The sequence below is a fragment of the Lepisma saccharinum genome, chromosome 2, assembly GCF_977018435.1.
Source record: "Lepisma saccharinum chromosome 2, izLepSacc3.1, whole genome shotgun sequence".
In the NCBI taxonomy this organism is placed as follows: domain Eukaryota; kingdom Metazoa; phylum Arthropoda; class Insecta; order Zygentoma; family Lepismatidae; genus Lepisma; species Lepisma saccharinum.
Window position 1 is genome coordinate 81787412 of NC_139230.1, and position 24450 is coordinate 81811861.

Consider the following 24450-nt stretch of genomic DNA (forward strand, 5'->3'; position numbering starts at 1 on the left):
TGCTTCAGAAAGCGGGTTAGGAATGCTAAGGAAAAATGAACACGAATTCGACTTATCTTTAACGAGGATTCAACAGCTGGTGGAACAAACGGTTCCGATTTCACCATCTCGTCCAGTCACCAGACAAGGTCGCAATATATACAGCAGTTTTCCACCAACACTGCACATTCCACGGACTGCGTTGCCATTATTCCTTCCACCGTTGTCAACAATACTGAAGTCATGGCATTGAACATACCAAATTTTATTCAAGCTGAAAAGTTTTAAGGGGCAAAACCCTTAGAAGTTGATCAATTTTTCACAACTTTTGAAAATATGGCGGATGCATTAACTTGGACCCCTACCAAAAGGAAAGATTTCTTGCCTTTATTCCTCACTGGAATTGCTTTAGATTTAATAACGGGAATAAAATCTCAACCAGATTATGCAAATAAGGAGTATCAAACGCTAAAAACAGAAATTACCAACACTTTTAGTGACATTGGTCAACCTCTCCTGGTTGAGGATTTCTTAAAGGAACAAGTCCAAGAAATTCAGGAAACCCCGCAAGCTTACATCTTGATTGATTGATTGATTGATTTAGTTTATTTTACTTCGCGTTTTGTGCCTCTTGGCTAATTTGCGAAGATGGGGATGAGTGATGAAATGATGAAATCGATGAATGGACATTCACAAACAACCAAGCCCGACCGGGATTCGAACCCAGGACCTTGGCGTCGCAACGCGATGTGCTAACCACTCGGTCACAGGGTCGGGCTCTTACATCTTGCGTAAGCATGCCTTGATCCAGAAATATCTCCCCCAAGCATCCGTGGAGCATGTAATTTATTACATTGTGAGGGGACTACGAATGCAATACCTTCAAGTAGCTTCCGACAAGAATTTTAATTCGGTGGATGAACTTCTACGGTTCATCAACAACTTGCAAAGAAAACAAACCCTCTTGGAAGAGCAAGCGTACAGAGAAGCTAGGGAATTAGCGGCGCTTAAATATACTCAAGGTCTAGTTGCATCAACAAATCAGATAGGATTGCAAAACATAGTCACCCAACCTCCCATAAAAGAACTTCAAACTAGCTCAAATAATCAACAGGAAATAAACAGTCAACTGCAAACAGAAAAAAACTTTGTAACACAAGATCAATTAAAAGATTTGGAAATTAAAATGAATGAACTCCAAATTAATCATTTTCAGAATAGTGCACAAATGTTCAGAAATAGATCACAGCCTATTAGAACTAATAATCGATTTCCTGCACGCCAAAGATATAACGGTCGGAATAGTTCACATTCCCAAAGTACTAACAATTTTTTTAGATCAAATAATTCAAACAATGGTTACTAACATGGGAACAGGTGTCGTTCAAATTACCATAGAGGAGGTTGTAGGCCATTCCAGAGACAACACACTCAACAAGCTCAGAGATGGCAAACCTGCCAATACTGTTGCCCTCAACGTGAACAAAATACAGCACAGCAATATAATCAACAAGTATATTACAATCAGACAGGTTCATCGGAACAACAATCACCTAATGCCTCTTTAAACTATTGAAACCCTATGAAGGTGCGAACGGTCATCAGGGGATAGTGAATAGGAAACCTTGTACTTGTAGACATAGGTGCAAATTGTAGTATAATAAATGACAACTTGGTTCCAACAAATGCAAACATAAATTCAACCATAGCAGGAATAAGTGGAAATTCCATAACTGTCAGACAATTTGCCTGCATACGATTCCAAATCGGTGGGAAATTTTACTGTCACCCGTTCAGAATAGAATACAAAATTCCAGTATGCAATTTTGGGCACAGATTTTTTAAATCTACATAAAGCAAATATATCGTTAGGAGATAATACGATCTCATTGCAGAGATTAGGGTATTCACCAAAATGGCAATTTTCCAGTGACGAAAGCAAAGTACACACCATTCCTGATCAAATATTTCAAATGTTAGATTTAAATCAAAGTTCAACATTTGTAGCACAACATAAAAATAACATTAAAACCGAAATCCTCAACTTATGTAAAACTACGGCTAGAAACCATCCAGATTGGGACTAAATATAACACATTTGAACCGAATAAAGAATTGTTGGACTCATTAGATGTTTTAGCACCTTATGCATTAGTTAATGAAGAAGAACCCAACATTTTGCTAACAAACACAAAAAATCATCCGTTAGTAATACAGAAAAACACTCCAATTGGTTCAGCAGGAAGTAACCAAATAATTTCTGAAATGTATGACCCTAACGTCAATGCGAATACAAATGGTGGTCATAAAGTACATCATTCATTCGAGCAAGGTGACAAAAATTTAAACAAGGAAACCTTAAAACGACTCACTAAACATAGGAAATTTTATGACGTTAAACAAATTGATATAAATCCCGAACTAACAGAGGACCAAAAGCTCAAAATTCAAAATTTAATTTACAATTATGCAGATATCATGTATTGGAATCCTGAGTGCTTTTCTGAAACAAACGCAATGGAAGCACACGTGGATGTTGCTGAATGTGTTCCTCCATTTGCTAGGCAAATGAAAAATGAGATAACAAGACTTCAAGAACAACAGATCATTGAACCTTGTGAAAACTCACCATTTCGTCATTGCATATTCTTAGTTAAGAAACCAAATGGGACCTACAGACTAGTTTCAGACTTTTCAGAAATTAATAAAGTAATATACAATGTTTCATATCCCACTCCAGATTGCAATGACATTTTAGCACGTCTTGCGGGTAAATTTTTTTACACTACACTGGACATGGCTCAAGCTTATTTTCAATTTCCAATATCAGAAGAACCACGTCCAGTTACGGGCTTCGCAATTCCAGGTTGTGGTTCATTCCGTTATCAATGTTTACCTATGGGCATGAAGACATCCAGTAGTTTTATGAATAGACTAATGGACATTGTATTTAGTGGTCTTCCCGACAATCAAGTAGCCACCTATTTAGATGATTTGTGCATAGCAACTTCCACTTTTGAAGAGAATTTCTCCCTAAATTAACAAATATTTGATAGGATTAGGAAAGCACACATGACAGTTGGAATAAAGAAGTGTAAGTTCGCATTTTCAGAAACCATCGTTTTGGGACACCTTCTTTCTGCGAAAGGGATGAAAATTTTTGACAAAATCATTAATTCAATCAAGAATTTTCCAACACCTAGCAATAAGAAACACTTGAAGAGCTTCTTAGCACTTTGTTCTTACATTAGGAAATATGTGTCCGGATTCTCATTTTTAGCGGATAACATATATAAACTTTTGAAAAAGAACGTTCCGTTCATGTGGACAGAGCAGCACCAGAAAGAGTTTGATGAACTAAAGGATAAAATTCTCAGTTCTCCCATTCTCAAACGGTATTCTCAAAATAAGAAGACCTACCTCATCACAGATGCATCTATAGTTGGCCTCGCAGCCAGCATTTTGCAAGATTCGGAAGACGGAAGCTCACGCCACCCAGTTGCCTTTGCGAGCCGCAGATTAATCGACACAGACAAGAAGAAATCAATATTTGAACTAGAATTTCTCGCAGTGGTCTATGGAGTAAAAGCGTTTAAATATTATTTGCTAAACAGCCATTTTACTTGAATAACTGATAATCACTCCATATCATATTTACGACAAGCATCAAATTTGACAGGTCCGCTGGCACGTAGAGCTCTGGAACTACAGCAGTTTTCCTTTGATGTGAAACATGTCAAGTCATCATAAAATGCCCTTGTAGACACTTTAAGCTGCTATCCAGCAGAGGAAGCTCCTGTCGACAGTGAAGACAACCCTGAACTAATTTTCCACCTAGAGGACGAAAAATTCAGCATTCAACAACATCAAGAAGACGATCCATTATTCGGCCCTCTTATTAAAGTCATCAACAACAATCTGATGCAAGATCCAGGAGTAGTACGAGCAGCACAGTATTACGTCATCAAAGACAACAAACTGTACAGACGTCATCGATACAACAAGACAGAGGAACTTCTCTTGTGCATTCCACACAAATTAAAAGATGAAATTTTCGAGAAGATTCATTGCAGTGAATACAATGCAGCTCATGCTTCACCATCTTCCACATATGAAAATTTCAGGAAAATATTTTACTTCCCAGGATTAAAACGATGGGTGTACATGAAATCAAAAAGTTGCCTCGAATGCCAGATGTCGAAGAGAGATTTCAGACCAAAGAAGCTCACCCTTCAGACGTTCGAACCAATCGCCACCCCAGCCAGGAAGTGGGTCATTGACATGTGTGGTCCACTGCAGGCCACAGCTAACCACGGACATCGCTATGTTCTCATCTGCGTTGATCAAGCGACCAGGTACATGGTAACGACATCCATACCTTCAGTTGACGCCGAAACGATTGCCAATGCATTAATGGAACAGATCATCTTGTGATTTGGTGTGCCAGACAACATCACGCTTGATCATGCACCAGCACACACTTCAAAAATCATGGAACAATTCAGTCAAATATTGAACCTCAGTCTCAGATTCGCAAACACAGACTTCCACGAAACAGTTGGACTCGCCGAAAGACATATTCAGAAATTAAAGCAAAGGCTGAGACCATATGTAATGAAAAAATGTGCACAGTGGTATCTGTATATCTCGGCCATAACGTTTGTGATAAATACAGCAGTACATACAGAAACAAGATATTCTCCACATTACTTTATGTACGGTTACGAACCAAAGAATGAGATGGATTCATTGCTAGGAATAGACCCAAATTCATTGCAGTGCTCTAACAAGGAACGCCTAGACATATTGCAAGCGATGCGTGAACAAGCACAGGAAAATCTCCAGAAGAAATTTCAAACACAGAAAAAGTACTCACACCAACACACATGGCATGTTGAATTTCAACCTGGACAAAAAGTGCTAATTTTAGACACAGTACCGAAAAGAAATGTACCTAAGCACTTTGCAAATTACTGCAAAATACATGGAACAGTTATCAAAATGGAAAATGCCAACAGCATACGAATAAGCTACAAGGACGGCCGAGGAAAGGATAAAATCAACACATTTTCCATAACAAGAGTCAAACCCTTCTTCGAAGAAAAGGAGAAAATACAAGAAGAAAATGATAACATCAACGAAATGTCTGCAGAACAGTCAGAAACCGAAGAGACAGAAGTCAAAGGGACATAATTCCACAGAAAGTCAAATGGGAAAGAACGTTGTCATTCCATCATTTCATCGTCATCGTCGCGATTAGTCAAAGGGTAAGAAAGACGACGCTACTAAACAAGCAGTCCAATCGAAGCATCGTGTGTAATTAAAACCTAAATGCATTTATTTTGTTAAATCTTATCAAAATATACAGGAACTGTCCTCTTCAAAAATAGAATTTCGTGATAACAACGCCAAACTGTCATTCTTTGAATAAACTGGTTTATTTTCATGAAGATTGCAACACTTGCCTCGTCGACTTGGAAGAGAGCGATATCAACAAAACACATACATCTCCTATTACCGCGGCCAAGGAATGAAGTAGCGTGACGTCATCCTGAAAGTGACATCAAACGAACAACAAGCAACTAGCAGAAGTGACAGAGGTTTCGCATGTAAGCAGTTTCTCCAAACCTCACATCATCTGCATTTGAAGATTACAGTGAAACACGATTATGCAAGAAACTTATATAATAGAGAAATTAGAACATTAAGAGAATAATGAGCATTAAGATATTTAGTGTAAATTCTCTACAACAATATACATATGTATATTGCAGAGTATACACTCCTGTTATAATTTAAATGAAATAGTGCACAAGTTATATTTATGTACAGTATGTATGAATTTACGCTCGCAATAATAATAATTCACTTATGTGAAGTTTAATGATGCTAGGGACAGGTTTTATCTTCATAGATAGCCATTTAAGTATTGTGCGCACTTGAGCATATCTGATATCCCTTAGTACACAATTTCTGGAATTCTGATAATTCCATACATACGTTGTATAACGAATTCCTCATAATACATATGAGTGAGAACAGTAAATGAATTAATTTTCATAAATATTGATAATTTTTGTGTTTCATTGAAAAAAAAAGTAAATGCTTTCCGAGATATCACTCGAACTAATGCACTGCCCTTAGAAACTGCGTCTCATACAGTGTCAGCGATATCTTTAATAATTGTAGGGACTCTCTTATTTTTATTAATTACATCATGTTTTGTTCGTAAAATTAAATCCTGTTTTTGTTGTCGTCCCCTTGCAAAACAAACAACCAGTCGACAAAAACCTACCCCACAAGCTCGCAGTATAAATGTCACAAATGAAGAACAAATTATTCCTGTGAGAATAGCACAAAAAAGACATATCAGACCATCAACGGCACCACCCCCTATTCCTTCTTCTTCCAAAGTGCTGACTAAACAATCTTGTATCGATATTCCATCATATCACTTTGACAGTATCTGTTAAGGCACATCACCACCGACTGGCACTTAGCCAATGGATTAGACACCCTGTCCAGCAGGCAGACAGTGAACTTCTAAAGCTGCCCTACACTTGTCTGAGTACATGTCGACTGGTATATGTCCAATCTCGACTACATTCCTATCCTTATTTTCTCATTCTCCTTCCTTTCAATGGCTCAGACCACCTCTAACAGGCACCTACAAAACCAGAGCATCGTCGAAGATCAACAGAGGAAAACTCGAGGACCAATGCTGCCAAATTGTCTTCCACCTTCTACAGAAAACAAATCCAGATTTAAATCCAATTTCGGAGCACCCCCCCCCCCCCCCCAGATTTTGAAGGACGATGGACTTGCCGTTTTGGAGAATAGAAAGATGAAAGCCAAGTCAAGAAGAATGTTCCCGGAGGGTACACTTTGTTTGCACAGGATAAAGAAGGAACAGCATTGATTGAATATGTGTCTATTACATTCAAATTGATACTGCTAAGACAGGACAATGCATCCAAGAAGAACCTTCTGTCCCAGTTGCGGAAGTTGGAGAAGAAGAGTAAGAGGTTTCTCACCTAGGACAACATGTGATTCTCCCACTGTGATCTGATTCCCAGCTTACAACACCTTAGTGTAACAGGCAAGTATTTCACGAACTTGGAAATCCTTACCAGCAGGACAAATTAGTAGCATTACATGTTCCAAATGCCAATTCACCAGAGCAACCCAGCTGCCCAGGATGTAATCAATCCTTACAAGTTGCAACAAGGTGCGAAAATGAAGAAGTTCGAAGAACTGGAAACACCAACGTTCACCACTTCAATCCCTATTGAAGTCCCAATAGACTAAATGAAGTACAGGAACTAGGTTCGTCTCAATTGTGCTACGAAGTCAGATACATTTCTATGCATGGACAAACGTGAACAGTTCAGGACATGGTTAATCGAAATGATACTGACCTGCAATCTTTGCGTGAATTATTTTAGAAGAAACTGGTACTCTCAAGATTATAAAACAAAGTGATTAAGTGTAAATATACACAATGATACGAAATCATGTCATATTGAACCCTTAAGGTTTGAACACAATGTGTTTAAACAGTGAATATTCTCTAAGTGATTACATAGTGTAATTATGGCATGCAGTATAAACTATGCCTTATCAAAAGTGAATATTATTTCATTCAGATTTGTAAATAATTATAAACTTTGGTTCAAGGATTTGACTATTTGAGTATTATAGTGTATAGTGCATCATAATTTACATTTTCATTGTCGATGCAAAGAACACCAGTGATAACGTAACATTAAAATAATCAATTTAAGGGACAATCTTGTATCGATATCCCATCATATCACTTTGACAGTATCTGTTAAGTGTTAACATCGTAAAACAAAACAAAAAAAAGCTGTTGTGCAGGTAATGGTTATGGTTATGTATTATAATGAACTATAAAAAGGTAAAAAAAAAAGGTAAAGTGTTCCCCTGTGCATAGCACCACGCCATGAAGGCGTATAGGGGGTGTGGGGGTAACGCCCCACACTTTCTTGATCCGGTCGTGAGTGGGGGTGATGTGATCAGCATCACGCCCCTGACCGCCTTTACCCCCCAGGGTTTCCCCCAGGTACCCATGTTATTCGACGCTGGGTGGGCGCCGGGGCCGCTTTCACCGTTAGAAAAGTTCCCGGATTTGAACCGGCCGGGGATCGAACCCGGGACCTTGAGCATGGTAGTCAGACGCGTTATAATGAACTATACTAATTTTATATTCATAGGTTTAGTTAATTAACTTACTGCTCTTTGGTTATTAATGGGTATTTAGTTGTTTATGCATTATTTATGCATAATAATAAGTATTATGGATTGGTACTGGTAAAAATTTTCTGCTTACCAGGCTTGATAGTTTCTTGATGTACGACTATATCATTTCAAAGGAATTTCTGACATGTATGAACCAATAAATGGTACACTCAGACAAGCGACCATCGGAGATGACGCTTCTTGACAAGGGGGTATGTGGACTTGTAGGTAAGAATTAGAAGGTGTACTTGAAAACGAAACATTACGGAGACAGGATGTTCTCGTCTTTTTGGAATGCAGACCTTACAAATTCCATTACTTGTCTCATCCGTGGAAAGGTACCAGCCTGACAGATGGATATGAATCGACAGGTATTGGAATTTGTATAGCGAAGCAACCGAACCGATCTGAGAAGATCGGAAGGAAATTTCGTGGGCAGTATTGGATTTGGTTTGTGCGAGTGAACACCGAGGAAGATAGAGTGCAGGTATGTACCCGGAGGACGGAGGCGTCGCTCCGAACATAGAATGGTCTGAGCCTTGTTACAAAACCTCTCGCTAGTACCTTTTCTTACTTACATCCTGGTAATAAAATCATATAATAATATAATAAGGGAAGGAGGAAACAATATGAACCTTTTTCTCTATTTAAAATTTGAGATTCTTATAGTGTATGACATATCTTTCTTTAGGGTCAAGAGTCATCAGAAGCTTCTTTTCTTTTGATTCAGGTGGACACTTGAACTCAGGGGCTGGTGGCAAATCAGAAAATAGATTATGCATCTCCTGAGGGAAATCAAAATCCACCTCAGCAAAGAAACCATACTCAGTGTCATCAAAATTTTATATGTCTATTGATGTAGGGTCTATCCACTGAAAATCACCATAGCAAAATTTCTGCATCATTGATTAACCATATATTGTTCACATCAACATAGAATATATAGCCCGACCCTGTGGCCGAGTGGTTAGCACATCGCCAACGGTCCCGGGTTCGAATCCCGGTCGGGCTTGGTTGTTTGTGAATGTCCATTCATCAATTTCATCATTTCATCACTCATCCCCATCTTCGCAAATTAGCCAAGAGGCACAAAACGCGAAGTAAAATAAACTAAATCAAATTTTAAAAAATCAAATATATAGCAACAGGGTTCATTTGGATTATATTCTTTTGTCAAATGTATATTGTTGGCCCTTGCATATCCTTGTGTGCATTGTACCATGCCCCCACATGTCCACATCAGAAATTAGCTCCAGCTCTATTTTTGTTTTTAGCAACCTAGCTGACCAAGCTAACCCTGGCAGACTGTAAAAATGTCCAGGGTCCAGTTCATAGATATCCATGGACAATTTTCTAAAAGCTTGAAATATGTCAGCAAGAATTGTCACATCTAATTTTAGATAAGCATCATGGTAATCTCCCAGTGTCTTACACCCAAATTTCTTCCACATTAATTGTGCATGATGGTAATCTTTATCTGTAATATTCTTTTCTCTAAGTTGGTTGTTGAACTCCTAGAGACGAGGAAGAGTTTCATCATTAAACTTACTATGGTCAGTTACATATTTATATGGCTAGACCAATTTTTGTCTAATACGTTCTATGCCCAAGCCAGGAAAACTATTAGTAGTAATTGTGAACGGTTCATCAGATAATTTGTTGGCAAGAGCATCCAGGCCAGCAGAGAGAAATCTGATAGAGTCTAGAAATCTCACCTTAATAATACCATCACCAGGAATCTTTACTGTTTTACTAAGACTAATATATCTTTCTTGATTTTCTGCTAGAACATCTAAACTGGTCGCCATTAAAAATGCAACATCCAGAAGGAGTAATCGGAATCGGACGAAATGTGCACAGTGTGTAGAGGAGAGGTGCAGAAGGAAATGATTAGGTGTTTAAGGCCATCATGCGTCATGTGCGCCTGCCACGACATCTGGTAAGTGGTACCTGTAGCAGGTCAGATAGGTGCAGAAGAGCAGTGAAAGTGCATGGTCGTGATTGTAGTGTGTTAAAATCGGTCAGCAATGACACGTCGTTGAATACGGCAGCGATTCCAGCTGGTTTCCCAGTTCGATCGCGGCCGAATTGTTGCATACCGTGAATGCGGATTATCCTACCGTGAGATCGGTGCCCGTGTAGGACGGAATGCATCCACAGTGATCCGTGTATAGAACCAGTGTGTCCAGGAAGGCATTGTAGAGCGACGTAGAGGTTCACAACGTCCGCGTCGGATGACGGAACAAGAGGACAGACATCTGATACGCATGGCCCTTACAGACAGAACGGCCACATCAACGAGGATTGCGCATGAAGTACGGGATGTTTTACAACGTCCAGTGTCCCCACGAACCGTGCTTCGTCGTTTGGCGAACCGGGAAATTTTTTCCCGGCGCCCACTGTTGCGGATTCCTCTGACGCAAGAGCATAGGCGTTTGTGTCTGAGATGGTGCCAAGACCGTCGTGCATGGATGGCGGAGTGGAATGCTGTAGTGTTCTCTGATGAATCCCGCTTCTGTATACAACATTATGATGGACGTACACGCGTGTGGCGGCACCGTGGCACTAGGCTTCATGACGCCTGCATCATGCATCATCACACAGGGCCTTCATTGGGTATCATGGTATGGGGTGCCATCGCCATAGGTGTTCGTTCGCGTCTCGTACGCATTCAAGGGACATTGAACAGCCAACGGTACATCACACAGGTTCGCATCCCTGTCCTGTTGCTGTCCCATTACTCCATGCACTGCATAATGCCACTTTTCAACAGGATAACGCATGCCCCCATGTTGCAAGGAATGTCCTCGCATTTATGGAAGCTAACCACGTGCCCCTGCTTCCTTGGCCAGCACGTTCGCCGGATATGTCGCCAATTGAACATGTCTGGTCCATGGTGGGTCGCTGGCTGGCCAAACTCAGGTTTCCAGCACGTAATGTTGAAGGCCTCTGGCACCGTGTGGAAGCTGATTGGGACGCCATACTGCAAGCAGACATCGATAGACTCATTCTGTCCATGCCTCGCCATGTTGCAGCAGTTATTGCCACCCGTGGAGGCTGTACATGCTACTAGCTCCTTGGGGTTATGCAACCATGTTCTACGTGTCACATGTCACACCACCGAGCTCTAACTGTAATCATTTTCTTATCTTATTATGAACTACATATTTACCAAGTTTCGTGTTTCTATCTCATTTCCTTCTGGGTGTTGCAATTTTAATGGCGAGCAGTGTATATGCTCTGTATCATAACTTAGATGCCTAACTAAATAGTGGAAATCATAGCCACTGCCATATTGAAATAATATGGGGACAAATTTGTCTCTTTGTATTTTGAGATTACAGCTATTACACAAAATCTCCAAATTTTCTCCTGTGAAATGACAATGATGCTGAATTTTCTTATTTTCATTTGTAAAATATGAATTGCTCTGTGGGCATATCTCATTAGCATCATATAATTGTTCTTCATCAGCAGATAATGATACTTTTTGTTTTGACACAGTTAATCTTCTTCTTCTTTTCTGGCACTACAGCCCATCACAGGCCTTGGCCTCCTTCAAAATCTTCCGCCATCCATCTCTATCCAGCGCCTTCCTTCTCCAACTCCTAACTCCCAGCATACTTAGGTCCTCTTCTACCGAATCAACCCACCTTAAAGGTGGTCTTCCTACTTTTCTCCTGCCCTCCATATGCATAAACGTTATCTTTTTGCACATCGAGTTATCTGGCATTCGGTATATATGTCCTAGCCACCTTAACCTTATTAGTTTAATTTCCTTCACAATATCTATATCTTGGTAGAGTTGATATAGTTCATTATTGTATCTTCTTCTCCAAAATCCGTTTTCACATATAGGACCATAGATCCTGCGCAGGACCTTCCTTTCAAAACTTCCGATCATTGTCTCAGCATTCTTAGTTATAATCCATGATTCACATCCATACATTAAAATAGGTCTTATTAACGTTTTGTATAGCTTAACTTTTGTTTTCCTTCTGATATACCGGGACTTCATATGTTTTCCAAGTCCAAAGTAACTTCTATTTGCCATACTTATTCTGTGTTGAATGTCTGTCAGAGAATCTCCTTTTTCTGTTATATACACACCAAGATATTTAAATTCCTGTACTCTCTCAAAGGAGAGCCCGTTAACTTCAAAATGTGTGGTACTAGTATGCACCTTGGTTATTTCCATATATTTTGTTTTAGCAGCATTTACTGCAAGCCCCATTTTTTGTGCTGCTGTAAGGAGATTAGCTACAGCTTCACGCAATGCTCTTGTTGTTCTAGCTATTATAACCACATCATCTGCATATGCCATCATTTGCACTGACTTGTTTATTATAGTTCCTCTAATGTCTATGCCTGATTCTCTGACAGCCTTTTCTAGTGCAATATTGAATAGCATACATGACAGGGCATCTCCTTGACGCAATCCTTGTTTTGTTTCGAATTCTTGAGATAGCTGATTTCTTATTTGTACTCTACATCGCACTTTTTTTAGAGTCTCTTCTACTAGATTTACTAATTTCTGTGCGATGTTGAATTCCCTCATGGCTTCAATCAGCTCGTTCCTTCGTATGGTATCATATGCAGATTTAAAATCTATATAGAGGTGATATGTATTTATTCCAAATTCTTTTGTCTTTGCGCATATCTGTCTAATTGTATGTATGTGGTCTGAGGTCGATTTTCCCTCTCTAAAGCCACATTGGTAGTCACCTATTATTTTGTTTACATACGGGGAGAGCCTTCGGAAAAGTATATTGGAGAGAATTTTGTATCCGGTGTTAAGTTTGCTGATGCCTCTATAGTTTTCTGTTTGTAGGCGATCCCCCTTCTTATATATGGGGTATATTATACCTTCTTCCCATTGTGATGGGATTTCTTCATCCTTCCATATTTTATCTAGTAGATTTTGAATGCTTCTCAAGAAATCCCTTCCGTGAAGTTTCATCATCTCTGCTGTTATTTTGTCAGATCCTGGCGCTCTATTGTTTTTCAGCTTCTCAATGGCACTCTTAACTTCTTCAAGGCTAGGTCCCTGCTTTTCCTGTTCATTAAGCTGGGGATTTGTTACATTCTGATCTTCTTCCGTATGCTGATTCTGTTCTTGCTCCATTCCACTTCCATTCTGGTTTTGTTCATTCAAAAGTTCATTAAAATGTTCCTGCCATCTAATTAAAATATCCTGGTCATTACTTAACAGTCGTCCGTCTTTATCCTTACATATATATGCTCCAGTTTGGAATCCTCGCATTTCATTGACAGTTCTATAGAATCTTCTACTCTCTCGTTTTCCATTAAATGATTCCACTTGTCTCATTTTACTTTCCACACTCTCTTTTTTCTTTCTCTTATGTATTTTCTTTTCCTTCCTTCTCAGTTCTCCATGGGGGAGGCCCCAACAACCATTTGTAATGAGCATTTCAAATATGACTGAAAACCTGCTGATAATAGATTGGTTGGTTGATTTGGTGTTTCAAGTTCACTTTATTCATAGTAAGGCTAATCGAGACTGGACCTACAGTTTAAAGTGGGATCCGAACCACTATGTGCCTCTGCCGGGTATCGAACCTGAACCCCTTGATTACAAGGTGATGACGATACTACTGCGCCATTGGGGAGGCCTTGTGTAAAGATAATTTCTGCTGTTACACATTTGAATTTCTTGTTTGGTAGTGAAATTTGTTCCTGGGTCGGAATATTCCCTTTTGTGTGAAATAAATCTGCAACGGAAATAGAAATCAAGATCTGAAGATACTTTCTCAAAACCCCTTGCAGAGATGGTCATTTGGAGATTTTTCCTCTTATCCAATGTGCATGGCAGCAAAGATTAAATTGATTGATTGTTTGATTGCCTTTATTTTGCTTTGCTTTGTGTGTCACTTTTGGCTAATTTGAGAAGATGGGGATGAGTGATGACATGATGAAATTGATGAATGGACACTCACAAACATCCATGTCCCAGCTGGGATTTGAAACTAGTACCTCTGACATCGTAGCACGATGTGCTAACAAATCCACCAGGGGAGCCGCCCCCAAAAGGTTTACCTCAAGTCATTATTTTAAACCATTGCTTTCATCCATCTACATATATTGCATTCCCATTTTAAGAAAGGAAGTCTGCTAACTGCACTGTTAACAGTCAAGAGTGCTGAAATGAGCTGTTGATTGATTGATTGATTGATTTAGTTAGCCTCTTGTCTAATTTACGAAGATGGGGGATGAGTGATGAAATGATGAAATTGATGAATGGACATTCACAAACAACAAAGCTCGAGCACGATTCGAACCCGGGACCCTTGGCATCACAGCGCGATGTGCTAACCCCTCGGCTACAGGGTCCACCTGATATGATCTGTTCTCATCTGAAAATAACCCAGATATACCCGAGAACTAACACTTACACTTTATATATATCATTAAATATCATTAACTAAATAAATATAAGTACTTGTCAATATCCAATATAATTTTCTATATAGATTAAGTAAACAAGGGGCATGATGATACAGAGTAATTCTTATAGAACCAGCCCGACAAAATGAGCAGAAATATAAAATATACCACAGAGATATTAACGTAATTTATGCATGAGGTACCTTTGATAGTGTGTCATTGATTGTTCATTGTGATCAGAGCATGTGTTGAAAGTGTCAGCCGTTTTCAAGAAGGCACAACTCTACCCGCATTTGCATCTTTGCAGTGAGTCATCACAGTATTTTCTGATGATGTTCCAGATTTCAGCCAAAATTTTGTCCTTTCAAGCTTTTAACATACGTGGTTCATTGGCATACACCCTGTCCTTCAGTAACCCGCCGCCCCCAAGAAAAAATCCAGTCTGGTGAAGTCGGGGGGATCTTGGCTGCCTGTCGCCTGGACACTGCAATCATGTTCGTACGTGCACCACTACATGTCCTCAAACCATCCACACACCATTCAAATCAACATGGTCCATGGATGATTATGTCGTAATTGTGAGCCGTTATATGCATCACCTGCAGCATTATTAGGAAATTCATCAGGCCGATTCTATAAGAAGCACCCTGTATAAACACACTCTCAGGCATGCTCACTCACACAACACATTAAGAATACAGACATGAGAAATTCCTTTCAGAATTCTGAACACAAATTGCAAAAGTCATACCATCTCACACATTCACAGGAGTACAGTCATTGTTGTCTGATATTTATTTCCTTGCTGCTGACTCGTCAAAGTGCCTGGAGGTTTATTTCTAAGTGGATTTGCTTGAACAAGTTTACATTTAGCTTTATTAAACTTCATTGAAAATAAACTAAATATCCAACATTCGATTCATATGATAAAAGCATTCTGGCGACAAGTAAATGACTTGCTCTTTCTATATAAAGCAATTAATGGTACAATAGATGATTCCAACTTACAAGGTGATGAAGCCAAGGCACGAACAAACATCTGATCCTAAGAATTGCCAGTTCGAGCACAGCCTGTAAATTTCATTGTTGATGGATGACCCGGAGATGGGATTGAAAACTCTGTTTTAAAGTTTTACTTGAGTTCATGAGTTTTTTTAAAAAAAACACTGAAGTATGTCTTTTACATAGAAAAAAAAGTAGCTTAGTTGAATTGCAAATCAAAAATTTTTCATTAAGAAACCAAACTTCTTTTTATTCGGAAGCATATGGTTCATACTGTATCCAGTCTGTCTTACAAACAAATTTGAAACCTAGTTTTTCAAGCATTTGTTGTGAAGCAACAATGCCTTCCATTGTAGCAAGTGAATGCATTCCTTGTTTGTGCATTTCAGAACAGAGCTTTGAAACCTTACCATATCCTTTTTTGTGATAATTTTCCATTGTGTAACAATCCTAAGCCTCCAAATTCACTCAACAATGTCCAAGAGAGTAATTCAGCTATTCTGGAAAATATTCCAAATCCTTGTTTCAGATATATCATTTTCCCAAGCAAGTTGCTGGATAGTGCAGGGGCATATGTCAATATCTCTATGGCCCTTGGTTTTTGAATGAAGGGAATATATGACTATCGGTAATATGTTGCTAGTGTGGTACACATTAACGTACTACCAGGTGTTTTGCCCGCAATTCTGGCAGAAGACCTGTGTGACGTCATAAATCCAAGATGGCTATCGCTTCATGCACTAAGAAAATCCATCATATCTCCTTTAATAGTGATTTAGGAATTATTTTTTTTTTTAGATACATGTGTTGTTCAGAATTGAAAAAGGAACGAAATTGATTCTTTCAGTTTGCTTCATTTCTCGCACTGTTATGGAAAGTATGGTGAAAGTATGTTGTGCAGCCCGACCCTGTGGCCGAGTGGTTAGCACATCGCACTTCGATGCCAATAGTCCCGGGTTCGAATCTTGGTCGGGCTTGGTTGTTTGTGAATGTCCATTCATCAATTTCATCATTTCATCACTCATCCCCATCTTCGCAAATTAGCCAAGAGGCACAAAACGCGAAGTAAAATAAACTAAATCAAACCAAAACCAAGTATGTTGTGCCCTTTTCTGCAAGGATTCTGTACATATTTTACACTTTACTTGACATTCTGGCATATAAAGGGGGAAAATTACTACCTGTGATATTTTGATGATGCCTACTATTGTGGGTCCCACTTTAAACTGTAGGTCCAGTCTCGATTAGCCTTTCTGTGCATAAAGTGGACTTAAAACACCAAATCAACCAACCAACCAACCTTCTATTGTGGCGTATTACCTGTGTGACATCATACATCCAAGATGGCTGCCTCTGCAGACATTAACAAACAAAAACGACCCTGTCTCCTTAACTCCTTTACGAGTCATTTTCACCATTTATAAGTTTGTTGGGTTTTTACACAAAGGAAAGACATGTGTATGAAGGATGCTTTCATTTGGAGGCATGCAATTATGCATTACCCAAAGTGTCAGACACCATACATGACGTCCGAAATCCAAGATGGCTGCTTTGGATGTTCTGCACATGATATACTGTCCATATCCTGATTTAGAGTTCGTTTATCAGATTTTTCCACAGGCATTTTCTGTTAATAATTAAAAAGTTAAAAGTAATATTATAATTTTTATAAGTAAGTAGTGTAAAAAAAATTAAGCATAACCAAGATATGAGAAAATGTTTTATTAATAAAGTTACAGAACTGCATAAAACATAGTGATTAATCAAAACGTAGAATGAGTAGAAAGAGTACAATGCATGAAATTAACAATTTTTTTAGTACAGTCATGTTAAAAAAATCCGTCGCATGGATTTTTTCTAAGTCCAACGTCTTACGAAATTATGTTGGTAGCTCTGAAACAAGGAAGTGTTGTGAAATATACGATCCTCCAATCAGAGTGAAGTTCGATTCAGAGGAACAGGAGGCGTGACTCACGGTCTTGTCCACAGGAAGTTCAACCAATGCAGCATTTCCAAATATGAGATAACGTCCCCATTGGTTAAATATTGTTTCAATAATGCGAATCGGCAGAAAGATTGCGCAAAAGTTTACTTTGTCGTTTTAATGCTTTAATCGTTTCAAATTAGAATTAAATTGTCCCAATTATAGTTCATGAGCTTAATATAATGTATTCATGTATGTGTTTGACAATCATATATCACTCATTAGAACAATTTTCACATTGTTTTCACTACGTGAGATGACATTTCATTTACATTCACGATAAAATAGTGGTTTGGGTGTAATAACAGTTTTCATTATTTAATTTAGAGATGCATTTTTATTTGTTCAGTTAATGATTAGGTTTATTCATTATTTCTCACGAAAAGAGGCAACCACAGCTGAAAGAAAATACACAACTTGTATTATTGAGGTCAAGAGTTCGTTCATAGGCTAATCACGACTCGGGATACATTTAAATTGGAATCTGAAACATTATGCGACCTGACTGGAACTCGGAAAAGGACACACTGATTACAAGACGTCGATACATTACCACTTGGTCTGGCGAACGCCAATAATAATGAGGGGTTGTGGGAGTGGGAGAGGGGTGACGGAAAGTAGAAAATAAATAGTATTTTTGGGGGTATTTAATGTTATATTTATACACATACAAACCTAAGAAAATATTTATTTTGATACATGTGTGTGCGGGGTGGGGAAGGGGGAAAAGAGAGGGACAGAAAGATACTGGGAGAGATGGGACGAAGGGGTGATTGTGGAAAATGTTTTATTTTACGTTCAGTAATAAAAACAATCAAATCAATGATGATTATCTTATAAATACCATATTTAATGTAAATTTGTTTTAAAAATGGGGGCGGGGAGCTGTTTGTTTTACGTTCAGTGCAGGATAACAAGTGGAGACACATAGTGGTTCGTATGTCACTTTAAACTGTAGGTCCAGGCCCCATTGGCCTATCTGTGTATAACGTGGATTTAGAATTCAGTAGAAAATAACGTCGATCTAGTATTTTGGATTTTAGATGCGTTGAAACCACTAAAATTTCCAATTCTTATAATAAGAAACCTGTCCTCATATTACCATTTTGAAAGAGAGAGACTTAATTGTATAATCTTTCGTTGTTAGTTTCAAGGAAGACTAATTCAAATAGTAACAATGGGAACGAATAAAGCTTACGAAAAGTTTTTACCACCGTGCGGATTTGAACCTACGACCATCGCAGTGACAACCCATTGCGATAACCACTACCCCACGAGTTCGTTCCTTCTTACGGCATGATTATGAGTTAAGACCAATTCGTTCAATATGCGTTAGAAATATAATCACCACCTGCCTCTTTATAAACAACACACCCAAACGCTCCTTTGTAGCAAATGAAATAAAGGTGGTATGAATGTCACAAAACATTTAAGCAAAATCTACTATATTTACGACGCAATCGTTTTAAATGGAGAGGCTACAGTTTCGAGAATTGAGGTTGTGGTTTGACTGTAATTGTAGGATACCCCATAGGTATCAATAAGCCAAGGCTCTAGTGTGCACTAGATTGGTTCATTTGTAGTGACGTGCTCAGGAATTTGTAAAGAGATATGTGAATATAAAAATGTGTTAATGCTAATTTTTTAAACAGTGAACTCATAATTTAATATCTCTCTGTCCATCTCATTATCCTACTTAGGAACTAATTAGTATTGCAGGAGTCATACTGAAAAGAAATCTCACATGACAATGACAAGAAATTAGATTTACGGAAGGAATAGTTTTCATATTTTAAAACCTCGAAGGGCCATGGGCTATCTCCCGACTGTCAGTCTCCCTTCCACAATCCTACCTAGAGTTATCTTCAACTGGCAACGAGGTGACTTTGGGCAGCACGTCGAACCCTCAGCAGGTATAGAAGATATCTGAAACCATGAAATATAGAAACCAGGTTGTTTTCATATTCTACCATTTAATCAAAGAATGAATGTTTCTAGTTTTCAAAAATTCAAAAAAATGGAGGTTATGCTAGAGGCTATGCAACATTAACTATAGTATGATTTTACCATACTCGTAAAGCTGTTTCTTGAATAGGTGTGTAAGAGTTGATAACCAAATACACTAACTATACATATCTGTAAACTAACTGAAATGTAAAAAAAGGAATGAAAAACAATTGTGTTGGATATTCACTTATGAAATAGAAATACATGATATGAAATAGAAATTTCATATCATCACGCCATCCTGCTGTTTCAGTAATCTCTTTTTACCATTCTCGAAATTAATCTTGAGCTGCTCGTAGTTGTTTACAAGTTCTGGAATAAATGAATATTCAATATTGGGCGTTGTGGATGACCATATTTAGAGGGTTTTTTTTTTTTATGGTACACCCGCCCCCCCCAGAAACTTCTGGCAGTTGGATTAATAGGAGTTCAAAAACTAAAATTTGTAACACATTTTCAAAATATTATTCGCAGTTTCACAAAAATACAACAGAGGGACAATTCTGAAATGATCGAGCTAGAATTTTCAGACATTTTGAATTCTGAAATTTGAGCAAAACGGGTTTAATTCTTAGAATTGCAGCCCACCCGCTGTCCCTTCATTTTCACTTCTGCTGTCCTCTTTCCAGTGCTGTTCCTGGATCAGACAGATTTGTGATTGTCCCAAAATGCCCATTCCAACTTTTAAATTCCCTGTTCGATAAGGGTTTAAATCCCCCTGTCACGTCCTGGGGTGAGACAGAGGCACACAGCGTGGGGGGGGGGGGCGTCGGCCGGTCACTCTACTCTACCTAGCTTATCCATATACGGAGTTTACGGGAAGAGTAGGAGACATACCTTTCTCTGATATGCCTGCGGACTAGCCTTGCCTATTTTAGTGCATAAAGTTATAAAACTAGTGACTTCATGATAACAACAAAAAGGGGGGGAAAGTATAAGTGCGAGAGGTATTCCAAAAGAGATGGGAGTGTTTGCGTACGTGTGTGGGGAATACTTACATTAAATAGTATAATCCTATTCGTCTCTTTTTACTGTGGTGGCAGGAGTGCCTTCATACGCACGACTGCTCCAGGTCTTCTTAGGTCTTCGTCTTAAAGTAAACCTCTAGGCAGTCACTGTGGACTCTTATGATATTGGAAATCATGGGGGATAACAGATAAGCAAAACGTTGGATTTTATGGTTTAATAAGTAACAAAACAAATAAAGAATAAAAATAAGATGTGATACAAGAATCATGACCTACAAGCTTTTAAGGCTTGGTGATGCTTACAATATGACTACATTGACCCCTGGGGGTTTTTGGGTTGATTACATTTTAAGATGCTATGCTAACGGATATGAATCCTTCACTTCCTACGGTATAAACAATGATATAAGAGCAGGCGTACAAATATGGCCCTTCTGACATTAGTTCGTTTGATCCCAACATAGCTCTCCTAACAACGGAGGTGTGTCATTATACCAATCAATTTACTTATTATCATCCTAGCTAATTCTGGGTGTGTATGTTAGTGTAATTGCTGGTGTTTGTAGGTGCAGTAGTGTATGGGCAGAAAGTGTGCCATACTAGAAATATAGGGGGATTATCCCCGGGAGGAGTTAGTTAGTTACCATACTAAGTATTCATTAGATAGTTACAGAAGATTATTCTTACCTTCGTAAGAAGGGTCTGTTACCACCGAAGAATCTCAGCGATCGTCTCTGGTGAAGGTATCGATGAGGGTAACAGACTGAAGTCAAAAGCTTCAAGCATGACGTTTTAAAGTCAGATTATCAGCAAGTGGGAGGTTCCTTGCTCTGTGCAGTGCTCGCCCACGGGTCAAAAATTAGGGGGGGATAGTGGCGGAATGGAGGGCAAAACCACAAAAAGGAAATAAAAGGAATTTAAGCCATATGTGTGCTGATGATGCCATATCCTACGTGTGGGAACAAGGGTCCTGTTGTGCCCCATGTGCTTACGCAGGAGAGTTATCACTTTAGCGGAGCCAAAGGGGTATTTGAATATGTCTTAGACATCAACTAACCTTCAACTTTCCCAGTATGGTGTTGGCAAAAAATGCCCTCATTCAAAGTTCTTAGTACCACATGTGCACAGGCAGGGATCTAACAGGGGTCCCATTATGATCACTATTCAGTTGCAAAGTTCTTAGGAATTACATATGGCATGCTCTGATATAAGTTGTACTTAGGCCCTGAAACAAAATCTACCTAGGGAGCGTACAGGGTGATCACTGCCAGAGAGGACTCCGTTTGCAATTTAGAATAAAAATAAAAAAAGAATTGTCCAATTGTCCAAATTTCTGGAGGTGACAATCTCCTCCTCCTTAAAATTTACTTATTTTCCCAAATAAATGTTTGTAGTCGGGGTAACAGCCCTAGAGGGTAAGAAGTGTCAAGTGTTTGCCTTATATGTTGGCCCTTTAGTGTTAGGTACCATTAGTAACTTACTTTTTTTTCTTGTTATTTGTCTCAAACTCCATACTTCTACCATGGTGATATCAAATTTTCACAAGATATGTTCCGGGGTAAGGAATGACGATAGAATAATTGTTTAACATATCTACTTTGAAAATCATCTAAAAATGACAATTTCTTAAGATCCTCCTCTGTGTATGTCTTAAGACACTTGGGATCAAGAGAGAGTACGATATTTCTTTCATCATCTGGAAACTCGTTTCGTTTACATGAGGAGCTTTTGCACTGATAACATTCAAACTTAACATGTAGGTATGGATATGGAAAGTTCAGAAGACATAACACTGTAAAGTCTTTTTCATAGACATAAGAGCCAATGTCAAAAGCTTTAAAATAAAATTCGAGCAATATGGTCCATAAGAGGACAGTGTTTGGTACGAAAGGATTCCATACCCAAAGAACGTACTATCTCAAGAACATAGAACGTGAGATGGTAACGAAGGGAATATGGGATCATATGTCCTGGTGGTAATTGGAACATAGTATTGAATGCTTGGTACCGTTCTGTTAGAAAAAGCTGAGTATCATGAGTAATTTCATAGAATTTGTGGTGGTTTTTTATTTCCATGCTTCTGCATTGATTTATGTTTTTCTCCAAGGTATACAGGTTATGTTCTTTTCTCATCTTTCTATACAAGGGTTTAAAACAATCAGGCATATGGTTTATACAGTCGTCCATGTCAGAAATTTCCAGGGTTGTGTCTCTTGTAAACAAATGTAAGGAATCAAGCAAAAATCAACAAAAAGTAAAAGCTAAAAATAAACCAAAAAAAATTTAATAAAAAAATGAATAAACTTAAACTTAATTGAGACGTGATCCTAGGAATTTATAACTTTGACGAGGTAAGTTACTGCAAGTAAATTACATGTAAATTAAATTACATGTCTGGGAACTTCATATACTTCAGCTGTCGCTATACTTGAACGATCAGCGGTGGCCACATTAGGTGGAATGCCTGGTAAGGGTGTGGAAGGCGAAGGTTCATCCAGGGTCCTTGTAGACCTCTGTTTAATGAACGTTTGTGACCCTGTGGGCATTACATCGTCATAAAGCAAAAAAGGTGAAATTAGCCACTTTTTGCATATTAACCAGAAGAGGATGGCACAGATGGCCATAGTTAAGCAGATTAACCAAATTATCTGCTGTCGCTTAGGGGTGCATCCATTGTGCAATCATTCTTACATGGGTAAGGGAGTTTCCTTATGCTGTCCCTGAGTAAAGCATTATTGTTTATCCATTGTATTGGTATTAGACGAGATAGCGTCGCTTTTTCAACATGTGGCAGTATACAAGGGAAAGTGGGTTGCAAACGATGACTATCATTCAATTGCAATTCACACTGACATCCCACATTAATAAGCAAGACTCCATCATTATAAGATGGGTGAAATCTTACAACAATATCTTTACATTTTATTGAAATGGCTTCATACTCAGAGTCCAATCCGATAAATGCATATGTCGACACATTATAAGCATATATGGGTGTTGTAGGAGTATATAAAGAGCATTCTATCAAGCAATGCTGGCGAATTTCCATAACATGATTTGTTAAATGTGCTAAGAAACATCGGTCAATGTTAGAGAGACTGACCTTTCTTGGTGTTACAAAGCAGAGATTATCCTTACTCAAGTCAAAATGTGGGTCATACAAAAGTTTCAATGATACGTCCAGGGTGACCTGGTACAGGGGTTCTTGGATAGACTTTACATTACAGATTTGATTTTTCCTACGAAAGTAAACAGGAGAAATGTTCCAACTCTTCAATTGAACATTATGTCTCATTAAAGGTACTTTAAGTGCGATCAAGGCTTTATCTTTGGAAATCACACATTCCAAAATAGGTAAATTAGAATATTGACCCAAATTTTCTAATTTAACAACAAGGGAATAACTGAAGTTACTTATTCTATGTTGAAGAATAGTTAGATCATTCCGCATTTGGCTGAAGTGTATTACAGATGGGTGTGCAAGTTTTGTTTGACAGGAATGTAGTAGCAAGTTAAAGGAATGCTTATCATTGAGATTGGAGCTAGCTAAAGAAATCCAATCCTTAGCAGGGGATTCATAAATACATTCTTTGATATTGTCATAACTATGTTTCTCTACAAACAGAGTTTTTACGTGTACTTTTTCTGCTCTGAAATATTGCCACCCCAACAATATAGAATCTGTTGAGAATGTATCATTGTGTATAAGAGAGGTTAGTGATTGCCACTGATAAGTATCTTCTAATTTAAACACCTCGTAAGTGAACTCGTATAATAAAGCTAAAGAGGTCTCATAATAGATTGGCAAATCTGTTTGTTCCGTGTGTAAGCCTGATATGACATACA

The 24450-nt window shown here is 38.5% G+C and overlaps 1 protein-coding gene and 1 pseudogene across 1 annotated transcript; both read left to right on the plus strand.

The window, feature by feature from the left end:
• The first annotated feature begins 1346 nt into the window (after positions 1-1346).
• Positions 1347-4413, plus strand: LOC145982761 (uncharacterized). Its single transcript, XM_083116129.1, has 2 exons — positions 1347-1492; positions 3753-4413. The coding sequence occupies exons 1-2, from the start codon at positions 1347-1349 to the stop codon at positions 4411-4413; spliced, it is 807 nt and encodes a 268-aa protein (XP_082972255.1).
• A 2206-nt stretch (positions 4414-6619) lies between these two features.
• LOC145982766 (chloride intracellular channel Clic pseudogene) lies at positions 6620-7287 on the plus strand (annotated as a pseudogene).
• Positions 7288-24450: the final 17163 nt, after the last annotated feature.